This window comes from Zalophus californianus, chromosome 13, assembly GCF_009762305.2.
Source record: "Zalophus californianus isolate mZalCal1 chromosome 13, mZalCal1.pri.v2, whole genome shotgun sequence".
NCBI lineage: Eukaryota > Metazoa > Chordata > Mammalia > Carnivora > Otariidae > Zalophus > Zalophus californianus.
Window position 1 is genome coordinate 55,823,441 of NC_045607.1, and position 27,030 is coordinate 55,850,470.

Consider the following 27,030-nt stretch of genomic DNA (forward strand, 5'->3'; position numbering starts at 1 on the left):
ATCATGAAATTGTTGTGATGAGGATTATAGCAAGCAATTCATGAAAAAAGACTAGTGTAAAATATAGACCCTGTAGATTTTAATTGGAAATTGAATAACATATGTTCTGGAAACAAACAATACATTTGACAAGAGTGTAACAGGTATATATTAACAAAGGAAATATTGGGGAAACCATTTCTTGGGTGTGGAAATTTTTCAGTTATAAATAGGAAGACTTTTTGATTCATATTATAAAGTGTTTAGTGCAGAAACATATATCATTTACAAAGAACAGTTTGAAAGCTCAATAGATTCACTCACTAGGAATCATCAAGGTAAAAGAAATGTGGAGGATTAATAATATCACATCAAAATGAAATGTTTATTTACTATAAGAGTTATATTGTCAGACATCATTTCAAAGAACTAAGAGATTATTTATCTACCCCAGGATGAAAGGATATCATGTTAGACTTCACAAACGAATAGTGATTCTGCTTTCCACTCCATCCATCCATCCATCCATCCAACCATCCAACCATCCATCCACCTGTCCATCTGTATATATGCATTTATGTGTTTATATGTCATATCAGAATTATAAATATCTACAAATAAATATCAACAAAATCTCAAAATACAATTTAGGAGACCTTAACCTCTAATCACCTATATGTACCTAATCTCAGTTATTCTTTGAAATTTGGGAGAATCATATATATTATCACACAACTAAGCCCATATAATTTGAGTTAGAATCACTAAGGACAAAAGTACAATCTAAAGTATGACCTCAAAGTTGAAGTGAGCAGATTGCATATAGTTGTGGCTTCCAAATAATAGTCATGTAGAAGTGTGTGAATAACAGTATTGTTGACTTCACACCAGGAAGTTTTTGCCTAGAAATAATGCCTAAGTCTGTTGCAACTATTTTGTTCAACCTACTATACAAACCATAATAAACCTCAGTATCTTCTGGAAAGTGAAACTTTGAATCATTTAAGAATACAAACAACAAAATGTACTGTTATCAGACTTTGGTTTATTGTAAAATTTAGCAAAGATTTTTTTTTTTTTTTTTGGTAATCCCTGACCCCTTGCTCTGAAAACAAAAGCAAAAAAGATGATTATTGCTTATTCTTTTTCCCCCTACTTTATTTGTGCCACTGTAAAAGAGGGGAGAAAAATCACGGTAATAAATAAAAATAAAGATGTAAGAGAGACAGATAAATCAGTCCAGATAAGAAAGATTAGGAGCAACAGAATTATCATCAAGCAGTTTCAAAATAAGCTTCTTTTAAAAAGGTTGTCATATAAAAAAAAAATCACACCAAAAATATAGCAGCGGAGAAGGATAAATACAAGTTAATTGCACACCAATCCCATGCAAAAAACTGGGTCATTAGCCAAAGCAGTAGTATTCGGAATCCAGTTTGGGGTGCTTGTGCAGGGCTTGCGAGTCCTCTATTATGGAGCTGTCGCTGAATTGGTCCAAGTCCGATGGGGTCTGATGGCCTGGGACATCATCCGCCAAAGTGTCCAGAAAGCTCCCCACGGAGATGCCATCCAGCCCATCGCTGCCATCATGAAGACTATTGTAGCTGCCACGTAAGGAGGTGCTCTGACTCTCCAATAAACTGCACAGGCTGCCACTGAGACTGCTGCCTCGGCTGGTGATGGTGGCTTTCTCTTCAATCATCCACTTGATGGACTCAATGCTCTCATTGATAACAAGCAATTGGCGCATGAGCCTGACATCTGTGGCTCGGAGGTTAATCTGTGTGGAGGGCAGAGAGAGCAAAGACATGCTGGTTATTCTACATTTTTGAAAGACTCAAAATTCATTTGGGTTCTGTCTTCTGCAGGCCATAACTTTATGTGCACAGAATAAAATATAAATTCACTTGATCTCATGACCTTTTGAAAACTGCTGGCCAATGGCAAAAGGCAGAGTCAAATAACTCACTTCCTGCCCTCGATGCATCAGGCTCCAAAGGGGACAGTAAAACCGGCACTGCATCCCTGACCCTAACTCAGCTGCCTGGAAATAACATATTGAATGTCAGGTTCTCTGCTAAGAAATACATTCTCTCTCTGGCCAGATTAATAGTTAATCCATGTTGACTTGGGAATATGCATGTAGATGCTATGAGGTGGGGAGAAGAGAAATGTGTGGTAATTAAGCAATTATCAGCATCACCATCATTGTAGCTGCTCCTAGTTTTTGAGTGATGATGTACCAGACATCATTATGCAAATTCCAACCTTCATTATATTGTAGCAACCTTGGACCACAGGTATTACTTTTATCCCCATTATACAGGTGAAGAAACTGAAATCCACAGAAAGGAGTATGGAAGAGGTCTGTACTCTCTATGACTATATGGAAATATACCTAGTTCTAAATAATGCTTTTATTTTTAAGAACCAAATTGATTTAAAATTCCTTGAACCCAAAAGGATGCCATCCATTTTACAAGTTGAAGCATTCAGATGTCTTCTATAGATCTGATTATTTGCCTCAGATAGGTCAGGGGAAGCCTCAATCAAAATTGGTATATAAAACTCTGAGAAAGTTCTAGAACTCCCTCAGATACCTTCTAGGTGTGTAGTCCTTCTGATAGTTCTAAATTACTTCAAAGAAACCTGTCCTCACAGCACAAAGCAGAATTTCTTTGTAGGTCTTATAGTTAAATGGGAACGTTTGCTAACATCAAGAGTGTGGTGTTTCTGTGGAAGGTGGAGAGAGGTAGGCTGCAAGAACTCTCATGACTGCCCATGTTCTTGTTGTAAGTGAAGAGATGTGGCTCCTATAAATTTTAGCTTCTAGCACCTGGACTGGGAGTCAGGGATACATTTGGCCACCAGAGGTCACATTCGTTATGGTTTGAAATAGATTTCCTTTTTTTTTTTTTTTTCCAGTTGGGGTCTTTAACCCAAGAGGCTGGGCCTTGCTAATTGTTTCTTTAAGATCCAAGGCTAATTCGGATTTGTGGGTTTCTAGAATTATTAAAGGCATTCAGTCATGAATGACTCAAGCCTTTAAGGAGAAAGGAGCTATTGTCTTCAAATGTATGCATTCATATTGTAAAAATATTTCCTGGTTAGGAGTTAATCCATAACCAAAGGTGAACTTTGGGTTGAGTGAATGTGATGAACAAACATTAGGAGAAGATGGAATTTCTACCAATGACTTCAAAGATGTAAGATTACAGGTCATGTATGAATACACATTAAAAAAGCATAAGGTACGATTTTAAAACTCTTAATTTTGCTAGGCTATCACATAAAGTGACATGAGTGACTTCCTTATCTTCTCTGAGGAAAGTACCAAAAACAAACTGTATACAAGGTAACTGTGAAAATCATTTGTCTCTGGGGTGTCCGTGAGCAGAAAAATGTTAACTTATTAAGTTTTGAGATGTTTTTTGGTTACACAGTGTCTCAGTGACATTGTGTATCAGTGACCTTGCAGTGATGTTGCATTGAGAAAAGAGGCTTTCTGGCAGTCTTTATGTTCAAATTCACCCCCACACCCTATGAGCCATCAACATACTGTTCAGGTTACATGTAATACAACAAATATTTATAAATCAACAACTTGTCCTGGTCCACTGAGGAGCCTAGAAAATCAATATGAGCCAAAGTCTTACAAAATTCTTCTGTGAGGCGTCTGTAGCAGATGAGACACGCTGTGCCCATTGTCGGCCTGGTGCCATATAAATGGGACCATTTCCCGTCAGCACCCCAGATGAACCACAGCTGCATTTGTTCACATCCCCTCCCTGTCACATGAAAACATTCTGGTCTGTGCCCAGCTGTGGGTGTGTTCCCTGTTAGTCTCCTCACTTGAAATACTTCCCTCATCCTCTTCAACACTCCCCCCCCCATTCCTAAAGTCCTCTAAGCACTACTTGCTGATTCCAGCCTCCTCTGCTGGCCCATGTACAAAATGTCTTACAATTTTTCCCTATCTTAAGGCCTGACCTAAGTAAGCATTGATTGATTTTTTTTCTTTAATTGGCATAAATTTAGATCTGTGGACGTTCAGCTCTTAAGGCAGTAATAACGCACATTCCCAATGACTGTGTCACTCTGGGGTTAAAACATACTCAGGACAAATTTTTTCCGGCAATTTTTGTCTGAGTTACACCGTGGCTGCCTCAAACACAAATTGAGCAATGCAAATCAGAGGAATAGACTATGAAGTAACAAAAGCTTCCTTTGACCATGAAATGATTTATTTAGAAAAAATCTTTTTCTTCTGAAGGCAAACATTCACAGGCCATTGAACCACTGCTGGGGGGAAAAATGATGAAAGCGAGTCAGTTAGAACGCGTTGATCTGGCTGCTAATGATGACAGACCTAACTCCTAACTCTGTCCTGCTGAGGAGAGAGTAAACAGCTGCTCTGTGGGAGCGCAGGGCCACCCGTTCTCACAGCAGCCTGTCCAACACCTGGCGCTCCAGGCTGCCCCATACCGCTTGCTCCTGGAACTAAGGTGTGGTTATGCTGTTGCCAACGAACGTTGGAAGTCTGAGCAATCCACCACAGGACAAAATCACAGTGTTGCTTCTGTCTCGGGTTGCGGCCCCGCTTTTCCTCCCTGTTATTCATGTCAGTGTTTATGAAGTGGGGCCATCTATTAAGGAGACCGTTGTCTACCCCGTCGGTAGGAAAGTGTCCGGTTCTTCCACCTAAAAGTCTTACAAAGTCTTGTGACTTTAAAGCTATAGAGAGTTGGGAAACCCTTGTCATGGTCTGACATGGTCTGACATTTAAGTTCCCCTTCTTGGAGAACTCCTTCCTGATCCATCATGGTATCCAGTCTCCATGCCTAGTTGAATACTACATTTCTGGTTTTTTGTTCCCTTCATGGTATTTATGGCTAGTGGAAATCATCCTGCTTATTGTTGGTGTGTGTACTTTTTGTGTTCCTCATAAGCATGTAAGCACCACAGAATGCAGGGGATTTGGTCTATTCTGTTCACCACTCTGTGCCCAAGGCCTGCAAGAGTGCTTGGCACATAGTAGGTGCTCGATTTGTCTTTCTTCAAGGGCTGATTGTTTCAGATTGCACCATCTGTCAAGAACACCTCTCCCTTGGGCTTTGCCGTGGGTCAGCGATATGTGACTTGAGAGAAAGAGAACGGCGGCTCTGGAAAGAGCATTTCAGCGCTAGAGCATTGCCAGCATGCAACCCATTCTGATTCATTCACAGGATTCAAACACGGTATTCCTAGCTTGAATATAGAGATTATCGAGATAGTATCTCTCAAAGAAAAGGACTGCAAGGTGTGAATCATACTCCAAACATTATTCTGTTTGTTCCGAGGTGATAACTGCTTCTGGTCTTAGCACAGGCACAGGGTTCTGTAAACACTTGATGAAATGAGTGAAACAAAGGGAACAAACAAACAGGACATTTACAAAAAAAAAAAAGAAGAAAAGGAAAAGAAAAAAGAAAGGAAAGGAAAGGAAGGAAGGAAGGAAGAAAAAGAAAGAAAAAAAGAAAGAAAGACAAAGAAAGAAAAGTTTTGCACAGATTGATCGAAAGAGACGTGAATGTCCTTCCCTCTTTTCCCCCACCACCCCCTACATGTCCCACCCCCCACTCTGGTCCTTGCATTTTTGCAATGTGGTTCACCTTCATACTTAACTGAGGTCTCTCATGCTTTAGGATTGTAACATAGGTCTCCAGACTTGGTAAATGCTGAAATTTCCTATCATTTTTGGACAAGTAGTAAACTGGGTCTTTGACAGAAATTGAAATGAGGGATCCTAAAAGAGCAAATAATCTTAATAATAAACTTTCCCAGATCTGTGTTTTCCTCCTGGCTATCATTTTAATGCTGAAAGAAGACAAACATTATAACTTAGCATAATGGAATCCAAGAAGGAGAGAAGGTGGTCAAATTTTCAATTAATCAGGGAGTTGTTGAACAAGTCAACTTTTTTTGTGGTGCTGTCCGAGGAACATAGTACAGGGTTCTAGCCTGCCACTGTCACTGTCTACCTGTGTGACCTTTGGGCAAAGTGGTTTGGCACACAGGATCTCAGCCTCTGCATTCATGAAGACAAAGGATGAGGTTTTATTCTCAGCTCCAGTGAGCCATAGGCCTCAGTGGAGGTGGTAAAGCAGTCTGTGAACAAAGGCTCATTTCTGCCAGTATTGAAGATTTAATTCGACTGAGGAACCTCCTATCACTTCTGTCTGCTTTTCACACTGAGGATTTATTTAAGATGTTATTTGAGGCAAAGAATTTGCAGATCAGATTGGCTCAGGATTTCCCTCCATTTTGACATAGTCTCTGATTCTTTCGTCATTCCGGTGACCGTTTGATTACTAAATTGTCTCTGCTTTGAGAAAACCATGTGGGCTATATATAGAGGAGACAGAACAATCAATTTTGCTAATCAACAGCTCCAGCAAAAGCTTTAGCTAGTAAAATCTCATGGCCAAAGCCAGCACTTTGAGCTCTTCGTGAATTTTAATCTCCTTATCGGAAATTGCGTGGTAATGGTAATTTTTAATTTTGGCTCTTGCTATTTGGGTTTACATAAAAATCTTATTTGTGTTCTGCTCCAGGATAAACATACTATCATCATTCATATGCCTATTTATTAACTGAAATGTGTACATGAGCTGCGTAATGTATCTTCCAAATAGGGGCAGTGTTCACTCTATCTTGGCATACGGGAAGCTTGGACAGCACCATGTACTCTTGTCTCTCATAAACCTCTCCTTCACTATTTTTATCCTTTTGTTTAAAAGAATCGACTAGTCAGATAAATGCCGGCCATCTCCTAGTTATTATGTACTTCTCATGTAAAATCCACAATATCCATGACCTAAATCCCAAATGTCCAGCAAGCTGTAATATGAACTAGAAGGGAGAAAGACTACTTTATAAATCCATAATCATGTACATGAAGAAAGGAAAACAGATTAGATTTGCCTTTTATTTTTTTATTTGTTTTTTTAAAGATTGTATTTATTTATTTGTCAGAGACAGAGAGAGCACAAGCAGGAGGAGTGGCAGGCCGAGGGAGAAGCAGGCTCCCTGCCGAGCAGGGAGCCCGATGCGGGACTCGATCCCAGGACCCTGGAATCATGACTTGAGCCGAAGGCAGACGCTTAATGACTGAGCCACCCAGGCGCCCCTAGATTTACCTTTTAATGTGAGGCTCTAATCCTAGTTCCTAATTCAGAGGGACAAATTTTTCAGATTTGTAAGTGATGGAAAGCCTTTTTTTACCTAGCCATATTTATTTCCAAATTTACAAATAAATTAACATATCTTCCTATACTGTATTAAAAGGCTGCTATAACAACGCTTGGAATATTGTTTTTCTAGCAGTTTATCCCAGTTTATTTGTGTGTTCCCTTTGTATAACCGAATCGAGTCCAAATCTGCTCCCTCTCCAAATTCACCACATCCTCAATCTGATGATCACAGATTTTCTGCCCACCCATCCTTAAAATTTCCAGCAGTTTTATTAATAGCTGTATTTATAAAGTACTTCTCTGACTATATTCTCAGAGGATCCATAAGGATATTATTGTCTCTTTGCAGTCCGAGAAGACATGGTACAACATTTCCGCCCACCGCTCTTGGTTTCAAATGCTTCTGGAGAAAAGCCTGTGGCCTGTTACAAGTGCTGTTCTGTCAGAGCTTGTCTCTGCTTTCTCAGGCAGCTCAAAATTTACAAAATTTCTTTCTAATTGGGCAACAGAGGATTCCATTTTTCTATCAGTCAGCTTTGTCTTCCTCCATTTGTGTTGTTTATATGTGGAACTGAACAATAATGAAGGAAACAGTTCTCTTTTCCCAAAACTTACAGCTAGAAGAGTAATTTTCCCCAATACCGAGCTCCATATATAAAAACCCTGGCATCAGCACAACTAACTGATGTCTTGATAAATTAGAAATCTGCATCTGGTTTATTTGAAAGGGGCACAGGTGACTCCCCTGAATCTTAGACATAAATTCCTGCCACCACGCATGCCCCTGAGTTTGGCACAGTTTCTGCCGATGACTCCTCTGACTGCCAAAGTAAGACCGGGGAGCTTTTCAGTCCCACCCCACAGGTGCTAGTCCAGTCGGTACTCAGAGGCCTGTGATGTCAATTTCTTGTCCACACTCTAATACAGTGAAAATAGTTTCCCTGAGTGCTCTCAGTATGTATATGCCAAGTGTCACTGGCTAACGCAAGAGACTATAAATGACCCGAGTAGAAATGCATTTGGGAAGACTGAACAAAAACACGGACTTCAGACATTTGTAGTAGGGCAGATCACATGAAGAGAACAAAGACCCAACAAGAAGTGTTTCCACTAAGTTATAGTGAATATTTTTTCTGCATGTACATTTTTCCAATTTAGAGCTTAAGGTGGGATTTTTGTATGGAAGGCAAGGATACGATGATGCGCTTCTCTGTGACATGTTTAACAACCGGTGCCCTGGGAAAACTATACACGCACACACACACATACGTGCAATAGGAATCGTGCTGATAGAACAGATGTGTAGCACATGACTTACAAACCATACTAAAATACATGTTACCTCTTACTATAAATTTTATATAACTCGTTGAGTCTCAGAGAATGCTCTTTGTTCATTTTTGCTGAATTCTTTTTTTTAAAAAAAGATTTATTTATTTATTTGAGAGAAAGAGAGAGAGCACACAGTGGGGAGAGGCAGAGGGAGAGAGAGGATCTCCCCGAACTCGGGGGCTTGAACCCACCACCCTGAGATCATGACCTGAGCCGAAATTAAGAGTCAGACTCTTAACCGACTGAGTCACCCAGGGGCCCCATGACACACTTTTAAATTTAATCTGCAAAATTAACATTTTCTCCATCACTGTCTTAAGATAGTCAACAAAATAAGAATCAAGCTCTGATTTACAGCGTTTTCTAATTTCTTACCATGACTAATTTCAAGCTACAAATGTGATGCCGCTAAACCCGAGTTTGAGAAGAGATGCTCAGTAGCACAGCATTATGTAATATTGTCACCCTAGGGATACAGTACATATTTTAAATAACCTCAAGAAAATTATTAATAGTAAAATATAGTAAAATAAAAAGTGATAAGTTTTGAGCATTTATAACCTTCGTTTTTTTCATATAACTTCTTAATTTGTAGGTTTTTATGCATAATCTAAGGTTTTTTGAGATATGATTGGCATAGAACATTGTGTTAGTTTTAGGTATACAACATGATGATCGATATGTACATATTGTGAAATAACTACCACAGTAAGTTTAGTTACCATTCATCACCTTACATAGTTACAGGGTTTCTCTTTCTTGTGATGAGAACATTTTTTCTTTAAGATTTTGTTGTTAAATAATCTCTACACCCAATGTGGGGTTTGAACTCACTGGGCCAGCCAGGTGCCCTGTGATGACAACTTTTAAGATCGATTCTCCCAGTGGGCACCTGGGTGGCTCAGTTGGTTAAGCGTCTGCCATGGACTCGGGTCATGATCCCGGGGTCTTGGGATCAAGCCCCACGTAGGGCTCCCTGCTCGGTGGGGAGCCTGCTTCTCCCTCTCCTCTCTGCTTGTGCTCTCTCTCGCTTTCTCTCTCTCTCTCAAATAAATAAATAAAATCTTAAGAAAAAAGATCTCTTCTCCTAGCACCTTTCAAACATACAATACAGTATTGTTGTTAACTTTAGTCACCAAGCTGCACATGATATCCCCAGAACATATTTATCTTGTAAATGGCAGTTTGTATCTTTTGGCCAGTTTTACCCATTGCACCTATCCCCCACCCTCCACCTCTGACAACCACAAAACTGTTCTCCATATCTGTGATTTCAGGTTTTTTTTAGATTCCACATACCAGTGAGATCATACAGTATTTGTTTTTCTCTGTTTCACTTAGTGTAATGCCCTCAAGCTTCATCTATGTTGTTGCAAATGGCAGAATTTCCTTCTTTTTATGGCTGAATAATATTCCATTGTGTATATATACACCACATCGTCTTTATCCATTCATCCAGTGATGGACACTTAGATTGTTTCCATGCCTTGGCTATTGTAAATAATGCTGCAGTGAACATAAGGAGTGCAGATATCTTTTAGAGTTAGTGATTTTGTTGCCTTCAGAAATATACTCAGAAGTGAGATTGCAGGATCGTATGGTAGCTTCATTTTTAATTTGTAAGGAACGTTCATATTGTTTTCCATAGTGGCTGCACCAGTTTGCATTCCCACCAAGAGTGCACAAGGGTTCCCTTCTCTCTACATCCTTGCCAACACTTATCATTTAGTTTCTTTTTGATAATAGCCATCCTACTAAGTGTGAGGTGATATCTCATTATGGTTTTTTCATTTCTCTGATGATTAGTGATATTGAGCATGTCGACATGGTCAACAGGTATATGAAAAGGCTATTCCTCTGCCCATTTTTTTCCTTTAAATCAGATTGTTTTTTTGCTACTGAATTGAAGGTACAGAAAGAGTAAAGGCTTAATCTAACCTACTGCATTTTATGATAAGTAGATTAGAGAGTTTTATTTCTCCCCAAGGGCTTTTATTTTTCTATACAGGATTAAATACTCAATGTAATTTTGTCCTTTCCACTAAATATAATTTGAGGGATATTTAAATATTTATACCAAAGTTATAGAAAAGTATTTTCCATGGAAAGATTTCAAATATTAAATGTAGATTAATATTATTTATTCTCTTAAAAATTATTTATTTATTTGAGAGAGTGAGAGAGAGCATGGCAGGGAGGGGCAGAGGGAGAGGGAGAGAGAAACACAAACAGACTCCATACTGAGTGCGGAGCCTAACATGGGGCTCGAGCTCAGGACCCTGAGATCACAATCTGAGCCAAAACCAAGAGTCAGAGGCTCAGATTGTGAGCCTGGCTCAACCAGGCACCCCAAATATAGATTATTATTTAAGTATTATTGGGACATGAAATATACTTGGAAAGGGGATCAAGATATCTAAAACTCACTTAAGCATTTGTATTTTTATATTATAATTTTTAATGGATGTATTTCTAAAATATGCTGCACACTTCTCTATCTTGATAAAGGGAACCATGTAGAACCAAGATGAATCAAGTAGTAAACAGCCACCATTATAAACAGCATTTTTAATGCAAAGTTATTCAGCAATGTGATTACGGGGTTTGGAGAAATAGGGCTGTAGACTTTTTTTTTTTTTTGCTTCGTTTCAGACATCCATTCTCACCCAGATGCTTAATCTTCTCTATCAGGGATTTCTTGATGCTGGTATTCAATCTGTTCCTCACAGTCCTTATGCCCTGTTTCTTCCTCAGGCTCTCCATTCTCTTTCCAGTCTGTCTGCAGCACTGTAGAATTTCAGTAACTTTACTTTTTTCCTCTTCCTGGGGAGGGGAGAACTGAGTTGTGAGGAAAACTGATCTTTGCACTCCTTGGGAAGTCGCAAGAGTGGGTAAGTAACTTTAAGTGAGGAGGCAGCCTCTGTGGCAGATGAAAGAGCACGTGCCTTGCTCCTAAGCACAGTACTTCTCAACCTTCACTTGCATGCAGATCCCCTCAGAGTCTTGTTAAGATTCAGATTCTGTTCACTCATTCCATGACCCTGCATTTTGAACATATCCCCAGCGAATACCAGGGGAACCTGACAGCCTCTCTGATATCTCCCAGGACCCCCCCTCCTGGTGTCTACATCCCTGTGTAGCCCCCTGCCTTTGAGTGTGCACTGGGCCTATTAACTTGTTTCTAAGGAACGGAATAGAGCAAGCCCAATGGGATGCCTCTTCTGAGAAAAGGTTACAAAAAGACTGTGGTTTCTGTCTTGGGTGTACTCTCCCGCTCGCTCTGAGGAGAGCCACCTGCCAGGCTGTGAACTGACCTATTGTGAGATCTAATGATAAGGAACTGATATCACTGGACAAGGCCAAGGCCTGCCAACTGCTACTAGCTATACAAGGCTGGAAGCAGATCTTCCCCGAATTGAGCCCTGAGATGACCACATCCCCAGCCAACATGTTGGTTGCAGACTTGTGAAGGGAGCCTGAGCCACAGACACTCAGTTCACCCATGCTCAGGCTTCTGACTGACAGAAGCTGTGACATAAAACATGTCTGTTGTTCACATTGCTAAGTTTCGGGGTATTTGTTATTCAGCATGAACCAACTAATACACCAGTGCTGTTGGGATTATGGACACTTTGAGTAGCAAGGGCTTACAGATCTTTCTATCTGTGTATGATTTTGGGTGATGGATGCTGGACTACAGTGTCCATGGAATGCTACTCTACTGATTCACTGTTATATAGTTTGAAAAAAAAAGTAAAAAAAAAAAGCAGAGTAGCTAAATATTTATTGATGGAGACAGAAGATGTCCAAGGAAGTTAAGGTCTTCAAGAGAGGGCCATCTGCATCTCCCACAGGATAACCCTTTTTCCCAAAAGAAAAGGTGATTTATTACTTTGAAGGAGAAACAACATTTCATACCTCTGATATCTGACACATGATGCTTTCAATGGAGGTCACTTATAAATATATTTCCTATAACTTGAGGGTCATAAAAAGTAGTGTATACAATGATAAAATAATCCACTAAACTTATATAATAGCATTCAAATATAATTGTAAGAGTTTGTAAGAGATTGTAAGAGATTGTAAGAATACAATCAGAGATTAACGAAGCTGATATCACTGAATTTTCAATACTGAAGTATATACCAAATAGTAATCTTGCTTTTCATAATTCTCCATTTAAATTGAAGAATTCCCTTGGGGCGCCTGGGTGGTTCAGTCATTAAGCGGCTGCCTTCAGCTCAGGTCATGATCCCAGGGTCCTGGGATCGAGCCCCGCATCGGGCTCCCGGCTCCGCGGGGAGCCTGCTTCTCCCTCTGCCTCTCTCCCTGCTCGTGCTCTCTCTCTCTCTGTCTCCCTCTCTCTGTATCTCTGTGTCTCAAATGAATAAAAAAAATCTTTAAAAAAAATAAATTGACAAATTCCCTTTAATTTGGCCTCCCTCGGGAAAGCCAGGAGGAGGAGATTAGAGTAGGGATTAAAGTCGATTTATTCAGTGCCTCCTATGAGCCAGATTTTGTTTTTCACACATTAACCCAATTTTCCTTAGAAAGAGTCTTCTGGGAGCGCCTGGGTGGCTCAGCTGGTTAAGTGTCTGTTTTGGGCTCAGGTCATGATCCTGGGGTCATGTGATTAAGCCCCGTGCTGGGCTCCCTGCTCAGTGGGGAGCCTGCTCCCCCTCTGTCTCTGCCCCTCACCCCACTCATGCTCTCTCTCTCTCTCTCTAATAGATAAATAAAATCTTAAAAAAAGGCCTTCTGTAGAAAGGTTCTTTTGTGTAGGAAACATAACTGAGACACCGGCATTTTGTTACATTCATTTTTACCCAATGTTGATAAATTTGGTAATGTTTGAAATGTTTCACTTCATGATGCTGAAGATCATTTCATTTTGTAAATGATGCTTATACACTGACTATTTTCATTTGGGGAACTTTGGGTGGGGTTTTCCAGATGACACTGGTTAGAGCAGTGATCTCACATCCTGAAGAGTGGCCAGTGAGAAACACCTGCCACCATATCAACATTTGCTGATAATACACTTCAGTCAGGGATAGTCTAGGGATTTATTTTGTCTCACTAATTTTGCTTCATTAGTTTTAATAATTAGACACATCTGCCATTTATTGAATGCTTTCTATGTGCCATGGCCTTACACATTGTGTCTAATAAATTTAATGTCATTGTTAACAAATATGTGATGAGGCTGATTATTATTCTCATTATGGTTCCAGTCTGACATGTTAAGTGCTTGGAAATTATCATCCTATCTTCACAATAAGAAAAAAAGCTGAACAAACTGAAAATCAACAACTCTTCTTAGATTCAGTAAACAATTGAAGTCATGGGGCAAACTGCTGCCCCTGGGAGATAAACAGGTAGATACAGAGACTCATGGCTTACTAAGATCATAAGTCCGGAATCAGAAGGCCCCAGGTGGAACTGATATCAGTAGAAACAGTCTGAACTCTGATGAACTGCTGGAGGTTCAGTGTAGACTGGACTGAGAGTTAAAAACTCCAAGAGACCCAGTTTCAGGGGGGACCCCTACATGTTCATGAGGGTCAACTCCAGGAGCCCCATCAGGTTCTCACTGTCCCCTATGCTTCTGACAGGGGAAGGGGACAAGTTACCATTCTGAAATATGCCCAGAGCTTCCTGTTCCCTTAACAAGGCCTGTCATCAAGGGAAACTATTTTACCAGAGCCTAAAAGCCCAGTGGCTTTTACCGGAGCCTAACCTGTGTGGGGGAAGGGAGACACCCATTAACTGAGACCTAATCATAGACTATAGAAGGCTTCTCCTTACCCACAACTTACCATCATGTCATAGGGCTCCTGGGTACTAACAGGGGATTTCAGCTAAAAGTATCACAGGCTTAACACTCTACTTCAGGAGTCTCTAGGAAAACCCAAAGATAGCAGAATAGACAAAAACAAAAATACTAGAGAAAATTTTAGTCTCTGACACCTACTGCTACAGCAAACAATAAACAGCCTAACTCCTAGTCAGATAAATATAACACCTCACACTAAAAGCCTACCTATTCCAGTTCCTTTATGTCATATTCAACTTTCAACAAAGAATCACAAGGCATGCTAAAAAGCAAAAGCAAAGTCTGAAGAGACAAAAAGAGTATCAGAACCAGACTCAGATATGATACAGGTTTTGGAATTATTAGACTGGGAATTTAAAATAACTATGATTAATATGCGAAGGGGTCTACTGAAAAAAGTGGACATCATGCAAGAACAGGTGGGTAATGTAAGCAGAGAAATGAAAACTTGAAGGAAGAATCAAAGGAAAATGCTGTAAATCAAAAACACTGCAATATAAGTAAAGAAAGCCTTTGATGAATTTATCAGTAGACTGGACATAGCCAAGGAAAGAGTCAGTAAACTTGAAGATATATAAACAGTTTGAATGGCTCTTCAAAGATATGCTGAATCATAGCCAAAGGCTTATTTAATTATCTATGTGGATATACCTTGTGTGACCTGGTATTTACTACTACTTTGGCCCAGACTCATAAAGCTGTTAGCTGACTTGTAGACTTGTGTCTGGAAGACATGAAAATGATTTCCCTCCAGTTGAAAAAAAATTCAAAGGTTATGGTTTTAATATCCTACTGGACATTAAACAATTTGTCTCTAACTTAACAAAATGATTTCATGTCTTTTCTGAGAAAATTGGTGAACCATTCCCATAATTCTTTTGAGCCAGTTGATATCATCTTGCTGTTTCTCTCATTAAATGAGCTAAATAAATCTTCAACATGTGTTCCCTCTATGTTTATATGAGAGCCGTGTTTAAAATTCCTTGAAAATTATACTTTGATAGATTCGGAGGCTGAGGGGCTTACCTGCTAGAACTAGTTAAATGAAGTTGCCCGGCTGACTCCAGGCTTCTGGAGTCAATCACAAATAGCAATAGAACTTTACCTTTTCTGACTCTGTTTTCTTCTTCTGATTTGGTACTTTCTGTTCCGGTTTGTTTGCTTTGTTGTTGCTGTTGTTTCAGAACCTTAGCCAATAGTTATGAGTTTTGTTTAATGCATTAAGTCATGTCCATTTCCACAACTGGATACTGAATCCTCATGTATAAAATGGGTGCAAACAGCCAGTTCCAGGGACTGGTGGGTACTGAACCACTAGGTCAGTCAAGGTCACATAATCTATAAGTTATTCCCCATTTGGGGTGGCAATAATGGGCAACCTGATTTCATGATGGGATCACTAGGTGATCTCTATTAGGATGATGTGAATCTGTTCTCTGTTGGATGAGAGACAACACGGAATATGGTTAGTTGGTCTATATTGTTAGTCTATTGGTGTGCTCAAATCCATGTAGAAGATATTCCATTTCCACTGAAGAGAAAGATAACCCTTTGAGAATGTGTGCTCTGTGTTTTCTAAAACATGCTCTGTGCCTGAGGTGGTAGAATTGAAGTTTCAAGTCCTGTGGGAGGCTGTGTATCTAATTGAGAAAAAAACATTTTACTGCTCGTTGATAAGAAAATAATGTATTTTCCCATTTCTAGAGTATATTGATAATTTTAAAGTCCCTTAAGAAAAAGGAGACTTTTCTAAATATAGAGGCTAATAAATACTTGCAAAAATTTAATATTCCCAGAAATTTCAGGGAAATAAAGAAACTGAACTCTGATACACTGAATGTACTGACCTTTTTAAGGGAGAAAAACAACCAAACAAAAACATCTCTCATAGATATTGCTAACTCAGGAGCATATTTACAGCAGAATCCAAGTGATTTAGACACTAATTGGTTTGGTAATTTTAGGTCATAAATAGATAAATTTCTTTTCCTTGCTTTTGTCAGTATGGAGAATAAACATATATAGTTGACCCCTGAACAGTGTGGGGGTTTTGGGGTGCTGACTCCTGTGCTGTTGGAAATTCATGTATACATTGACTCCCCAAAAACTTAACTATGCATAGTCTACTATTGAGAAGCCTTGTTGATAATACAATTAACACATATTTTACATATGCATTATATACTGTATTCTTACAATAAAGTCAGCTAGAGAAAAGAAAAGGTTATTAGGAAAATGATAAGGAAGACAAAATACATTTACAGTACTGTCCTGTAAAAACTCTGCATATTAAATGGACTTCTGCAGTTCAAATCTGTGTTGTTCAAGGGTCAACTGTAATTTAATTTTATTGTTTAAGATTTGAATTATTTTCTAGTGAAAGAGACTAGGTTAATATTAGCTTCCTAAATCTGTTGTACTGGTTTACTGATAAGATAGGCTAATGTTTCTTCCATATATTGTTTAAGAAAATATTGTATATTTTCTATATTAAATTAGAATTCTTGATTTTTTTTTTGAGAAAAAGAAAGAGAGAGAGTGGACACAATGGGGGACACGAAGGGGCAGAGGGAGAGGGAGAATCTTAAGCAGGCTCCATGCCCAGCATGGAGCCTGATGTGCGGCTCAATTTCAGGACCCTGAGATCATGACCTGAGTCGAAGCCAAGGGTCAGACATCTAACCCACTGAGCCACCCAGGCACCCCTAGAATTCTTAATATTTTTAATTCAACTGTAATTATGTTCCTTCTGTGTCATCTTGAACATAATTTGCAAGATATTTACTAATTTTAGAACTTAGACTAATATTAAATCAAATTAATAAAAATTTTAACATCTGTGTAATTTGCAAGGAAGACAGAAAATGAAAGATGGGTCACCAATTGTTATGAATATCTGCTTTTTATTTATTTTTTTAAAGATTTTATTTATTTATTTGACAGAGAGAGACAGGACAAGCAGGGGGAACAATAGAGGGAGAGGGAGAAGCAGGCTTCCCCGTTGAGCAGGGAGCCCCATGCGGGACTCCATCCCAGGCTCCTGGGATCATGACCTGAGCCAAAGGCAAGATGCTTAAACATCTGAGCTACCCAGGCACGCCCCATCTGCTTTTCATTTTAACAGTAATAAAGTGACTATATTTTGGTGTCATTTTAATGAATGTATTAATTTTGCGATCCTACAAAGGTGTGAAAGGTTATGTTTTTCCTGTGGAGATTTGATAATGTAGTTGTGTAAGCTTTGCTCATCTACTAAAATGCTTGTTTATGGCAAGTAATGATCACTCTCTTTCCAGTTTTTCTCTAAAAGATTAGTAAATTTGATTAAAAATTATGGCTTATACGGATGGTTGAGACTACTCTAGAAATAATCATGGCAAAGAACTGTAACTAAAATGTGGTTTTGTTTATTAAAGAGGGGAATATTTTTCTTGTCAAAATTATTTGTTCCAGAATGTGACAGGAGATAGTGAAGGATAGAACTTACCTTGATATAGAAAACTGATGTAAAATACAAAAAAAACCCAAAAACCACCTTTTTATTTGCCCTGAATTATATCATCTACAAAGAATGATTCCGAAAAGCAGTAAAATGTGTAAAAATGTTGGTAAACTTTGTTGAGTTTTGAATGGATTTATTAGAAGATAAATTTTGGAAAAAGCTTGTAAATAAATTACTGCTTAGCATATTAATGCAAAGCTAGAACTAATTTTGTTTTTTTTCCTCTGTTGGAACGAAAAATTAGTATGAAAGAATTTAGTTTGCTTTTACCAAGAAATAGTAAAAGGTTATTCTCCTATGTAATCTGCTCAGATAGTAGAGATTCCTTATCTAACCTGAAAAATTTCTGTACTTTGTGTTGACTTTGGCACGTCCTTGATCCCAAAACAAGGGAGTTACTTAGAATTGTGTTGTATTCTTATTCCAAACTACAACCATTTATTGTTTCTAGGCACATGTGATAGTGTTTTAATCAAATAATCTATTCTAATGAAACTTAAACCCTTATAATTTTGCCTTCCCAAAAGAAGAACCTAAATTCAAAGGGAAAAATTTGAGATGTCTTTTATACCCAAGCTATTCTTGGGGGGTCTCTGCAGAGGCCCTGGGGCCATTGCCTTAAATAAAGCCTGTTGGACAGTAGCCATAATAAGTAAATGCGCATGCCTGGGTTCCAGTCAGTTTTACAAAAACAGGCAAGCTGAATTTAGGCAGTGCGTGGTCAGGGTCCTAGTATTACAGGTATTAAAAAAAAAAAAAGACAATTCCTGGTGAATTTAACTCAGCATATCTTTCCTAATGGACTATTTGTCTTTTCTGCTCCTCTGTTTATCCACCTTTTCCATCTTGATGGTTCTCCTCATTAAAGAGTTAAATAAATCTTTGCCATATGCTTGTTTTGTATTGGTATGAGTCATTTTTTTTTTTTTTTACTTTTTTTCCTGAAAAATGTACTTGGAAAGAATCAAGTAACAGAACCACAGACAGAAATCTTGTTAGAACTGGCATAAATACAGATGGGCCCCAAACAGTATAGATAATGCAGATAAATGCAAAGGAACTTAAAAATGTGACTCTGTGTGAGAAAGTTTCTGTTAAATAGCCATCCCTAGGTTTTCAACTCCTTTTTACTTTTATTTAATCACTTCTTATCTCCTATTTATTAGGAAAAATGTTGCCCTTATTGCATAAGAGAACACTCATACCCTGAATTTAATACTTCAAATTAGATTAAATAATCTTTTTCTTTTCAGTGTGAACCAGGTGAATTCCATGAAGAAGGAATGGATTTGCTCTTTATTTCCAATGGAATTATCTCTCTGATTATCTTTGATTCAGCATGCACCAAGTATTGTGATGATTTAGTGCTCAGAATCTTACTGAGCTGTTCACACTTTATTTTCTACAATTAGTTTAATGATATCTCTGGCACAGCAGATTACCAGTAACTAAATTTATGTACTTCTAACTTTAGTCTTTCAGAAATTATAGGATTTAAACTGTCCCTTTGCATGATACCACTCTGAAAAACTGTTTCATTTATTTTAAATGAGATTAGTTACAGTCATTGAAATAATGTTGCCTAAAATGTGCTCATTTTTCCAATGTAGTTTTCTCCTACAATTTTACCCTAATTAATGTGGATGATTTCACCTGGATATTTGAGATTTTGTTTTCCTTTGAATGTGATGTAATTTGTCATGTTTATATTTACACTGATCCATTTCCAGCAAAAATGATATACAAAAAAATTTAAAAGAGAGGTGATGGCTGATTTGTTTTTTATTCACACCTTTGATGCCCTCTGACCCAACTACCCATTGATGGCATGTGTTAGTGACAATGGCAAGATCCCTAAAACTTCTGTTCAAGTCTTGGTTCCCTTAATAACCTGTGATTTGTAACAAGTAACCTAACCTTCCCATGTCTCCATTTTCTTGTCTGTTAGATGAGAATACTGGAGACTATCTTTAAAATTCCTTGCAGCCCTAAAATGTCCTGATTCTCCATACAGTGCTTTTTTTTTTTTTTTAAAGTAGCCTTTATGCCCAGCATGGATCCCAACATGGGGCTTGAACTCAGGACCCTGAGATCAACACCTGAGCTGAAATCAAGAGTCAGATACTTAACCGGCTGAGCCATCCAGGCACGCCTCCAAAATAGTGTATGATGAGTGTACAGTTTGCAAGGAAAGGTGAAGCCTCCTACAATACAGTACTGTTGGAATGATCTCAGAGTTTGAGTCTGGGAGATGGCTGCATTGGTAGAAAGAGTTCACACATTAACAAGTGGATTTTTCAAGATAAAGAATTTTTCAAGATATGGGAGAAACAAACACATCTGTGGCAACAGAATAGGAAGATAAATAACAAAGAAGTAGTAAGCATGAACTCCTCCAGTGCAATGGCTCTATCCTGCCCATTAATCCTAATTTCTAACTGCTTATCAGCATGAGGCAAATCAATGAACACGTTGAATGAGAAAATTTATGAAAGGGGAAAAAAAAACCAGGGACATACATATATGATAATGTAGCAGAGAATGAGTATGGATTAATTTGCTTTTGGGAAGACATGCCAGTTAAATAACAAAAAAATAAGATAGTTTGGATATAGAGACATGGGTATAGTTGGGCTATACCAAGAAGGATGTTATAATCTGAGCCTGTGATGGGGAAAAATAAGGAAAGATCTAGAGATGTAAAAGTTCATTTCATGCTCAGGAAATGGCAAACCAATCAGAAGGGCTAAGGGCCTAGAATGTGGTGGGAGGTGAAGGTGGAGAGGTAATTTGGAGGCAAATTCTGGCTAGAATGCTGAGCAAGGACAAGTCTGAGAAATGCTGTGACAGCCCATCCCATAGTCTTTGAACAGATGCTTTGGATGATACTGTTGCCTCATTACTGTGCTGTGGGTACTGACTTTGAGCTGCCCTCCAAAGAGCTTGAAGGGGTTTCATTAGCATCTTGGGCCTGTTCTTTAGTGTGGGCAAAAATTTACTAACTGCGAACAGCAAAGAATATTAAAGAAAACATAACTTGACTGTATAGTGAAGTTAGATAAGGAGTACATGTTCTTGACATCAGGCCAACATTATGTTCAGCTCTTTCTGGAATGGATTAATTTGGCTGAAGTACTATTTCATTCTCCTGAATCCAAAGTGATAGATTTCAGTTTTAGGAGGAATCAGGATGAGAATTCTGAGTTCATCTGTATATGTGAAGCAAGGCTGCTTTGCATTTTTTTCAATCAGAAGCAAAGATGGGATGAAGTGCTCTTCAAGTATATGACACAGAAAGGCCCAGAGGTCTTGACTCCAAATTCTTCTTTTGATCTCTCATTTCCACCCATAAACTCAGTCTTACTGTTTTTAAAATTCTCATGACAAATATGTTTTTCCTCTTGAGTTTTGACTTGTTCTCCCTATCTGGGGACATACTTAAGTTTTTCTAAAGTGTGTGTTTATTCTGTTTTTTTTTTTTTTTTAATTGGACACAAAGGAAATTTGTTACATGCCTTTCCAGGGCAGTAACATTAAATGTTCCTAACTTAATTACTGAACACACTTTGTTTTGAATGAGTCTATTTAGAAATGTTAAAGCAGGATTTCCTTTTTAAATTATATCCTTATATCAGTTAAATGAAGTTAATGTAGTAAAAATTTCTTAAAATGATAGATGATTTGAGAATCTCATGTTTCCTTAAAAAAAAAAAAAAGCCTGCTGCTCCATTCTAAGGAAAAAGAACACAGGTTTCTAAGAAATACTTCCAATAATTCCTAATTCACTTCACCAGAAGCAGATTTCTTAACAGCTTTAGCCATCAATATACTTAACCACTTTTAAAATAATATCCTGATTCTACTTCAGAGAGATGTAGCTAAACTCAATTAGTTATAGATTGTGGAGTGATTAGATGTTCTTGGATCAAAGATATTCTTGGAAGAAAGGTGCTATGTGGAACTACCGTGTGATTATTATAATTAGGACATCACATCTCAGCTTATTTAACTCCTGGGGAGAATGTTTTCGTACCAAGAATAAGAATGTGATTCTTATTCTGTAAAAGCCCTAAATATTTTCAGTTCCCTTCACCTCTTAAGTTTCCCAATTAATTTTATGCCTAGTCTAAATGAAAATTAGTGGTACCAGTTTCTGTTTTAGCTTGTGAAGAGAGACACTATTTCTTTTCCATTGTAAAAATTACAAAACCAGCCATTCAGATGATTTTAACAGATTGTTACTCACACATGGATTACACCACTTTATAGAAAGATTTTACCTATATGCTTTCTCTAAAATCAACTAAGGAACAATATACTTTGTTTTATTTTGTATACATATTTTTTCCTTTGGGCATGTTTGGGAATTTCTTTGTTATATCCTTACGAAGTTCCAAATGACACACTGTAGGAAAATGGTCTCCCAGACAGATTGGTACCCTAGAGAGAACATGGGTTTGATCTTGAAACACAGGGGATAAAGGGTGCCTGGGTGGCTCAGTCAGTTAAGCGTCTGCCTTTGGCTCAGATCATTGTCCCAGGGTCCTGGGATCAAGCCCCACATCTGCTCCTTGCTCAGCAGGGAGGCTGCTTCTCTCTCTCCCTCTGCCTGGTGCTCTCCCTGCTTGTGCACTCTTCCTCTCTCTCTCTCCCTCTGTCAAATAAATAAATAAAATCTTTAAAAAAAGACAAGGGATAAAATATAATTCTTCCCTTAATTAGCTTCTGTATTTTGATCAGTTGGACATATAACTTAATATTTTCTGTACATCAATTTTCAAATCCATAAAGTAGTGTTTATTATCTGCTCAATTAGTAGGGTAGAATGGTTGGAAGAACTGTATGAGATAAAGTATATACATATAGCATAAAGCCTGGCTCAAAGTTGCTCAATAAAATTCAGTTTACCCCTGAGGTTTATAGCAGTAAAAACACCTACATCAGAGAAGGAAAAAGCATTTCAAATCAAAAACCTAATTGTATAACTCAAGGAACTAGAAAAAGAAAAACAAATCAAAAGTTAGCAGAAAAGAGGGCATTTGAAAAAAGATTAGAACCGAAATATATGAAATAGAGAATAGAAAATAAAATCAATGAAACTAATAGTTGATTTTTTGAAAAGATAAAAAAAAGTAACAAAACGTTGGCTAGGCTAAGAAAAAAAGAAAAAAAACTTAAATATCAAAAATCAGAAATTAAAGAGGTGACATTACAACTGATACCACAGAAATAAAAAGGATTATAAGAGGCTACTGTGAATAATTAGATACCAACAAATTGGATAATCTGCATGGAATGGGTAAATTTCTAGAAACACAAAACCCACCAAGACTGGATCATAATGAAATAAGGGAAAAATGAAGGTGGGGGGAATAGGAAGGGGAGATGAACCATGAGAGACTATGGACTCTGAGAAATAAACTGAGGGTTCTAGAGGGGAGGAGGTGAGGGGATGGGTTAGCCTGGTGATGGGTATTAAAGAGGGCACGTTCTGCATGGAGCACTGGGTGTTATATGCAAACAATGAATCATGGAACACTACATCAAAAACTAATGAGGTAATGTATGGTGATTAACATAACACACATAATACAATAAAATTAAAAAAAAAAAAAGAAAAAATGTGAACAGAACTATGATGGCATTTAGGACAGGCTGCCCCCTAACACGACATCTTGGTATATCGAATATTTTGAGCCGAAGAAGTGAGTTTGCGAAAACAGCAGAAGCAGGAAGGTCACTCTGTTCACCTTCCTTCATTCTTCTCCTGAAACAGGTCATAAACTTTCATGTGAGAGGTGCCCCCCCCCATCTCCAGAGGAAAGCATTCTTATCTCCAAAGACAAGGGAACGCTGAGAAGAATCTGAACAAACAGGCCTTGTTAGGTTTCCCCAGTTTATTACACTTAGGTCATACCCTTTGACCTGTCATATTTCTCCATGACTGTCCACTCTTCATCAAACCTAACAATAAAAATACTCAGGTTTAGCCACTTCTTCAGCTCTTCCCATTTCTTTATGTAGGCTCCCATGTCATGCAAAGCTTATGTTAAATAAATTTGTATGCCTTACTCCTGTAAATATGTTTTTGTCAATATAATTTTCAGACACAGCTGGGGATGTAAGAGTGTTGAGGAAAACTTTTTCTTCCCCTATACCTAGAACTATTAGAAAATTTCAATCAGCAATCAGAAACCTCCCCAAAACAAGAAAGTCCAGGATTAAATGGCTTCACTGAAGAATTGTCCCAAACATTTAAAAAAGAATTAACGCCAATTCTTTTCAACTCTTCCAAAAAATTGAAGAGGAGGGAACACTTCCAGAGTCATTTTATGAGGCAGCATTACCCTGACACCAAAATCAAAGATACTACAGGAAAATAAAATTATAAACTACTAACTCTGATTACTGATGCAAAAATCCTCAATTAAATACTATCAAACAGATTCAAAAATACATTTAAAAGGACGAAGTAGGAATTACTCCTGGAAGGCAAGGATAGTTTGACAGGAAAACCAATCAAATATACCACATTACAGATTGAAGGTCAAAAACCACTTGATCATCTCAATTGATGCAGAAAAGTCTTTTGACAAAATTTAACACCATTTCATGATAAAAACACTCAACAAACTAGGATGAGGAGAAAATTACCTCAATGTAATAAAGGCTATAAATGAAAAGCCCACCTCATAATACTAAAAAGCTGAAAGCTTTCCCTTTCAGATCAAGAACAAGGGGAGGATGCCTTCTGTATCACCATTTCTATTCAGCACAGTACTGAAGGTTCTAACCAGAGCAATTAAAAGAAATAAAAGATATCTAAATTGGAAAGGAAGAAGTAAAATATCTCCACTCACAGATGATATAATCTTACATGTAGAAAACCTAAAAATTCTACAAAAATAAAATCCTGTTAGAACTAATAAATAAATTCAGCAAAGTCAAAGGATACAAAATGAACATGCAAAAATCAGTTGCATTTTTATACAGTAACAATGAACAATCTGAAATGAAATTAAGAAAACAACTCCATTTATAGTGGCATGAAAAAGAATAAAATACTTAGGAATAAACTTAACCAAAGAGGTAAAAGACTTGTACACTGAAAACCAAAAAAGGTTGGAAGAAATTGAAGAAGAAACAAATAAATGAAAAGACGGGCTGTGTTTATGGATTGCAAGACTTACTAACGTTAAAATATCCATGATTTTATACATATATATCTATATCTATATCATCTACAGTCCTAAGGACTCAACTAAAAGGTTGTTAGATCTAATCAATAAATTCAGAAAGTTGTGGGATACAAAATTAACACAAAAAATCAGTAGCATTTCAATACATTAATGACAAATATTCTGAAAAAGAAATAAAGAAATAGATCCCTCTACAATAGCACTAAAAACAATACTTAGGAATAAACTTAACTAAGGAGGTGAATGATCACTACACTGAAAACTGTAAGACATCGGTGAAAGAAACCAAAGAAAATAACTAAATGGAAAGGCACCCCATGTTTAAGGAACAAAAGAATTAATATTGTTAAAATATCAATATTACCAAAAGCCATCTATAGATTCAATGCAATCCCTATCAAGATTTCGATGGCATTTTTTACAGAAGTAGAAAAAACACTCCTAAAATTTATATGGAACCACAAAGACCCCAAAAAGCTAAAGAAATCCTGAGAAAGAACAAGCAGGAGGTAACACACTTCCTGATTTTAAACTATACAATAAAACTATAGTAATCAAACAGTATAGTACTGGCCTAAAAACAGAGAAATAGATCAATGGAACAGAATTGAGGGACCAGAAATAAACCCAAGCATATAGAGTCAACTAATATTTGACAAGGGAGCCAAGAATACTCATAGAGAAAAGACAGTTTTTTCAACAAATGGTGTTGGTATATTGGATACTCACATATAAAAGAATGAAACTGGACCCACCCATATCTTATAATGCTCATGGAAATTAACTTGAAATGGATTAAAGTCTTAAACATAAGGCCTGAAAACATGAAACTCCTAGAAGAAAACAAAGGAACAAAGCTCCTTGACATGGGTCCTGGTAATGATTTGTTGGCTATGACACCTCAAGCACAAGCAACAAAATAAAAAACTGAAAGTGAGACTAAATGAAACTAAAAACCTACAGAACAAAGGAAGACATCAACAAAGACAATCTATGGAATGGGAAAAAAATATTTGCAAACCATATATCTGATAAGGGGTTAATATACAAATGTTTTAAAGAACTCATACAACTCACTAGCAAATAAAATAAAATGACCCAATTAAAAAAAAAATGGACAAAGGATCTGAAGAGACATTTCTCCAAAAAAGAAATATGACAGTGCAACAAGCACATGAAAAGATGACAAACATCACTAGTCATTACGGAAAGGCAAATTAAAACTACAATGAGATATCACTTCACATCTGGCCATCTAGAATGGCCATTATCAAAAAAATTAGAAATAACAAATGCTGGTGTGGATGGGGAGAAAAGAGAACCCTTGTTCACTATTGGTGGGAATGCAAATTAGTATAGCCACCTTGGAAAACAGTTTGGAGGATCCTCGAAAAATTAAATATAGAACTACCATATGATCCAGCAATTCCACTTTTGGAAATAAATATATCCAAAAATAATGAATACACCAACTCAAAAGATATTTGACCCCCTTATTCACAGCAGTATAACTTAGCCAAGACTTGGAAACAACCTAAGTGTCCACTGATGGATGAGTGGATAAAAAAGTTGGAATATAGGGCGCCTGGGTGGCTCAGTTGGTTAAGCGACTGCCTTCGGCTCAGGTCATGATCCTGGAGTCCCAGGATCGAGTCCCATATCGGGCTCCCTGCTCAGCGGGAAGTCTGCTTCTCCCTCTGACCCTCTTCCCTCTCGTGCTCTCTATCTCTCATTCTCTCTCTCTCAAATAAATAAATAAAATCTTAAAAAAAAAAAGTTGGAATATATATATATATATATATAATAGAATATCATAATATGCTGTGAATAAGCCATAAAAATAAACAAGGAAATCCTGCCATTTTGCAACAACATGAATGGAATCTGAAGGCATAATGCTAAGTGAAATAAATCAGAGAGAAAAAGAAAAATACTGTATGATCTTAC

General features: G+C 37.6%; 1 protein-coding gene across 1 annotated transcript in view; it reads right to left on the bottom strand.

Annotated features, from left to right (window-relative positions):
- Positions 1–1,006: 1,006 nt before the first annotated feature.
- The window catches only part of LURAP1L (leucine rich adaptor protein 1 like), a 50,650-nt gene continuing 24,626 nt past the window's right edge, over positions 1,007–27,030 (bottom strand). The window contains exon 2 of the mRNA XM_027614291.2: positions 1,007–1,759. Within this exon, the coding sequence (XP_027470092.1) occupies positions 1,385–1,759 (375 nt within the window). The 3' untranslated portion in view covers positions 1,007–1,384. The remainder of the gene's footprint in view (positions 1,760–27,030) is intronic.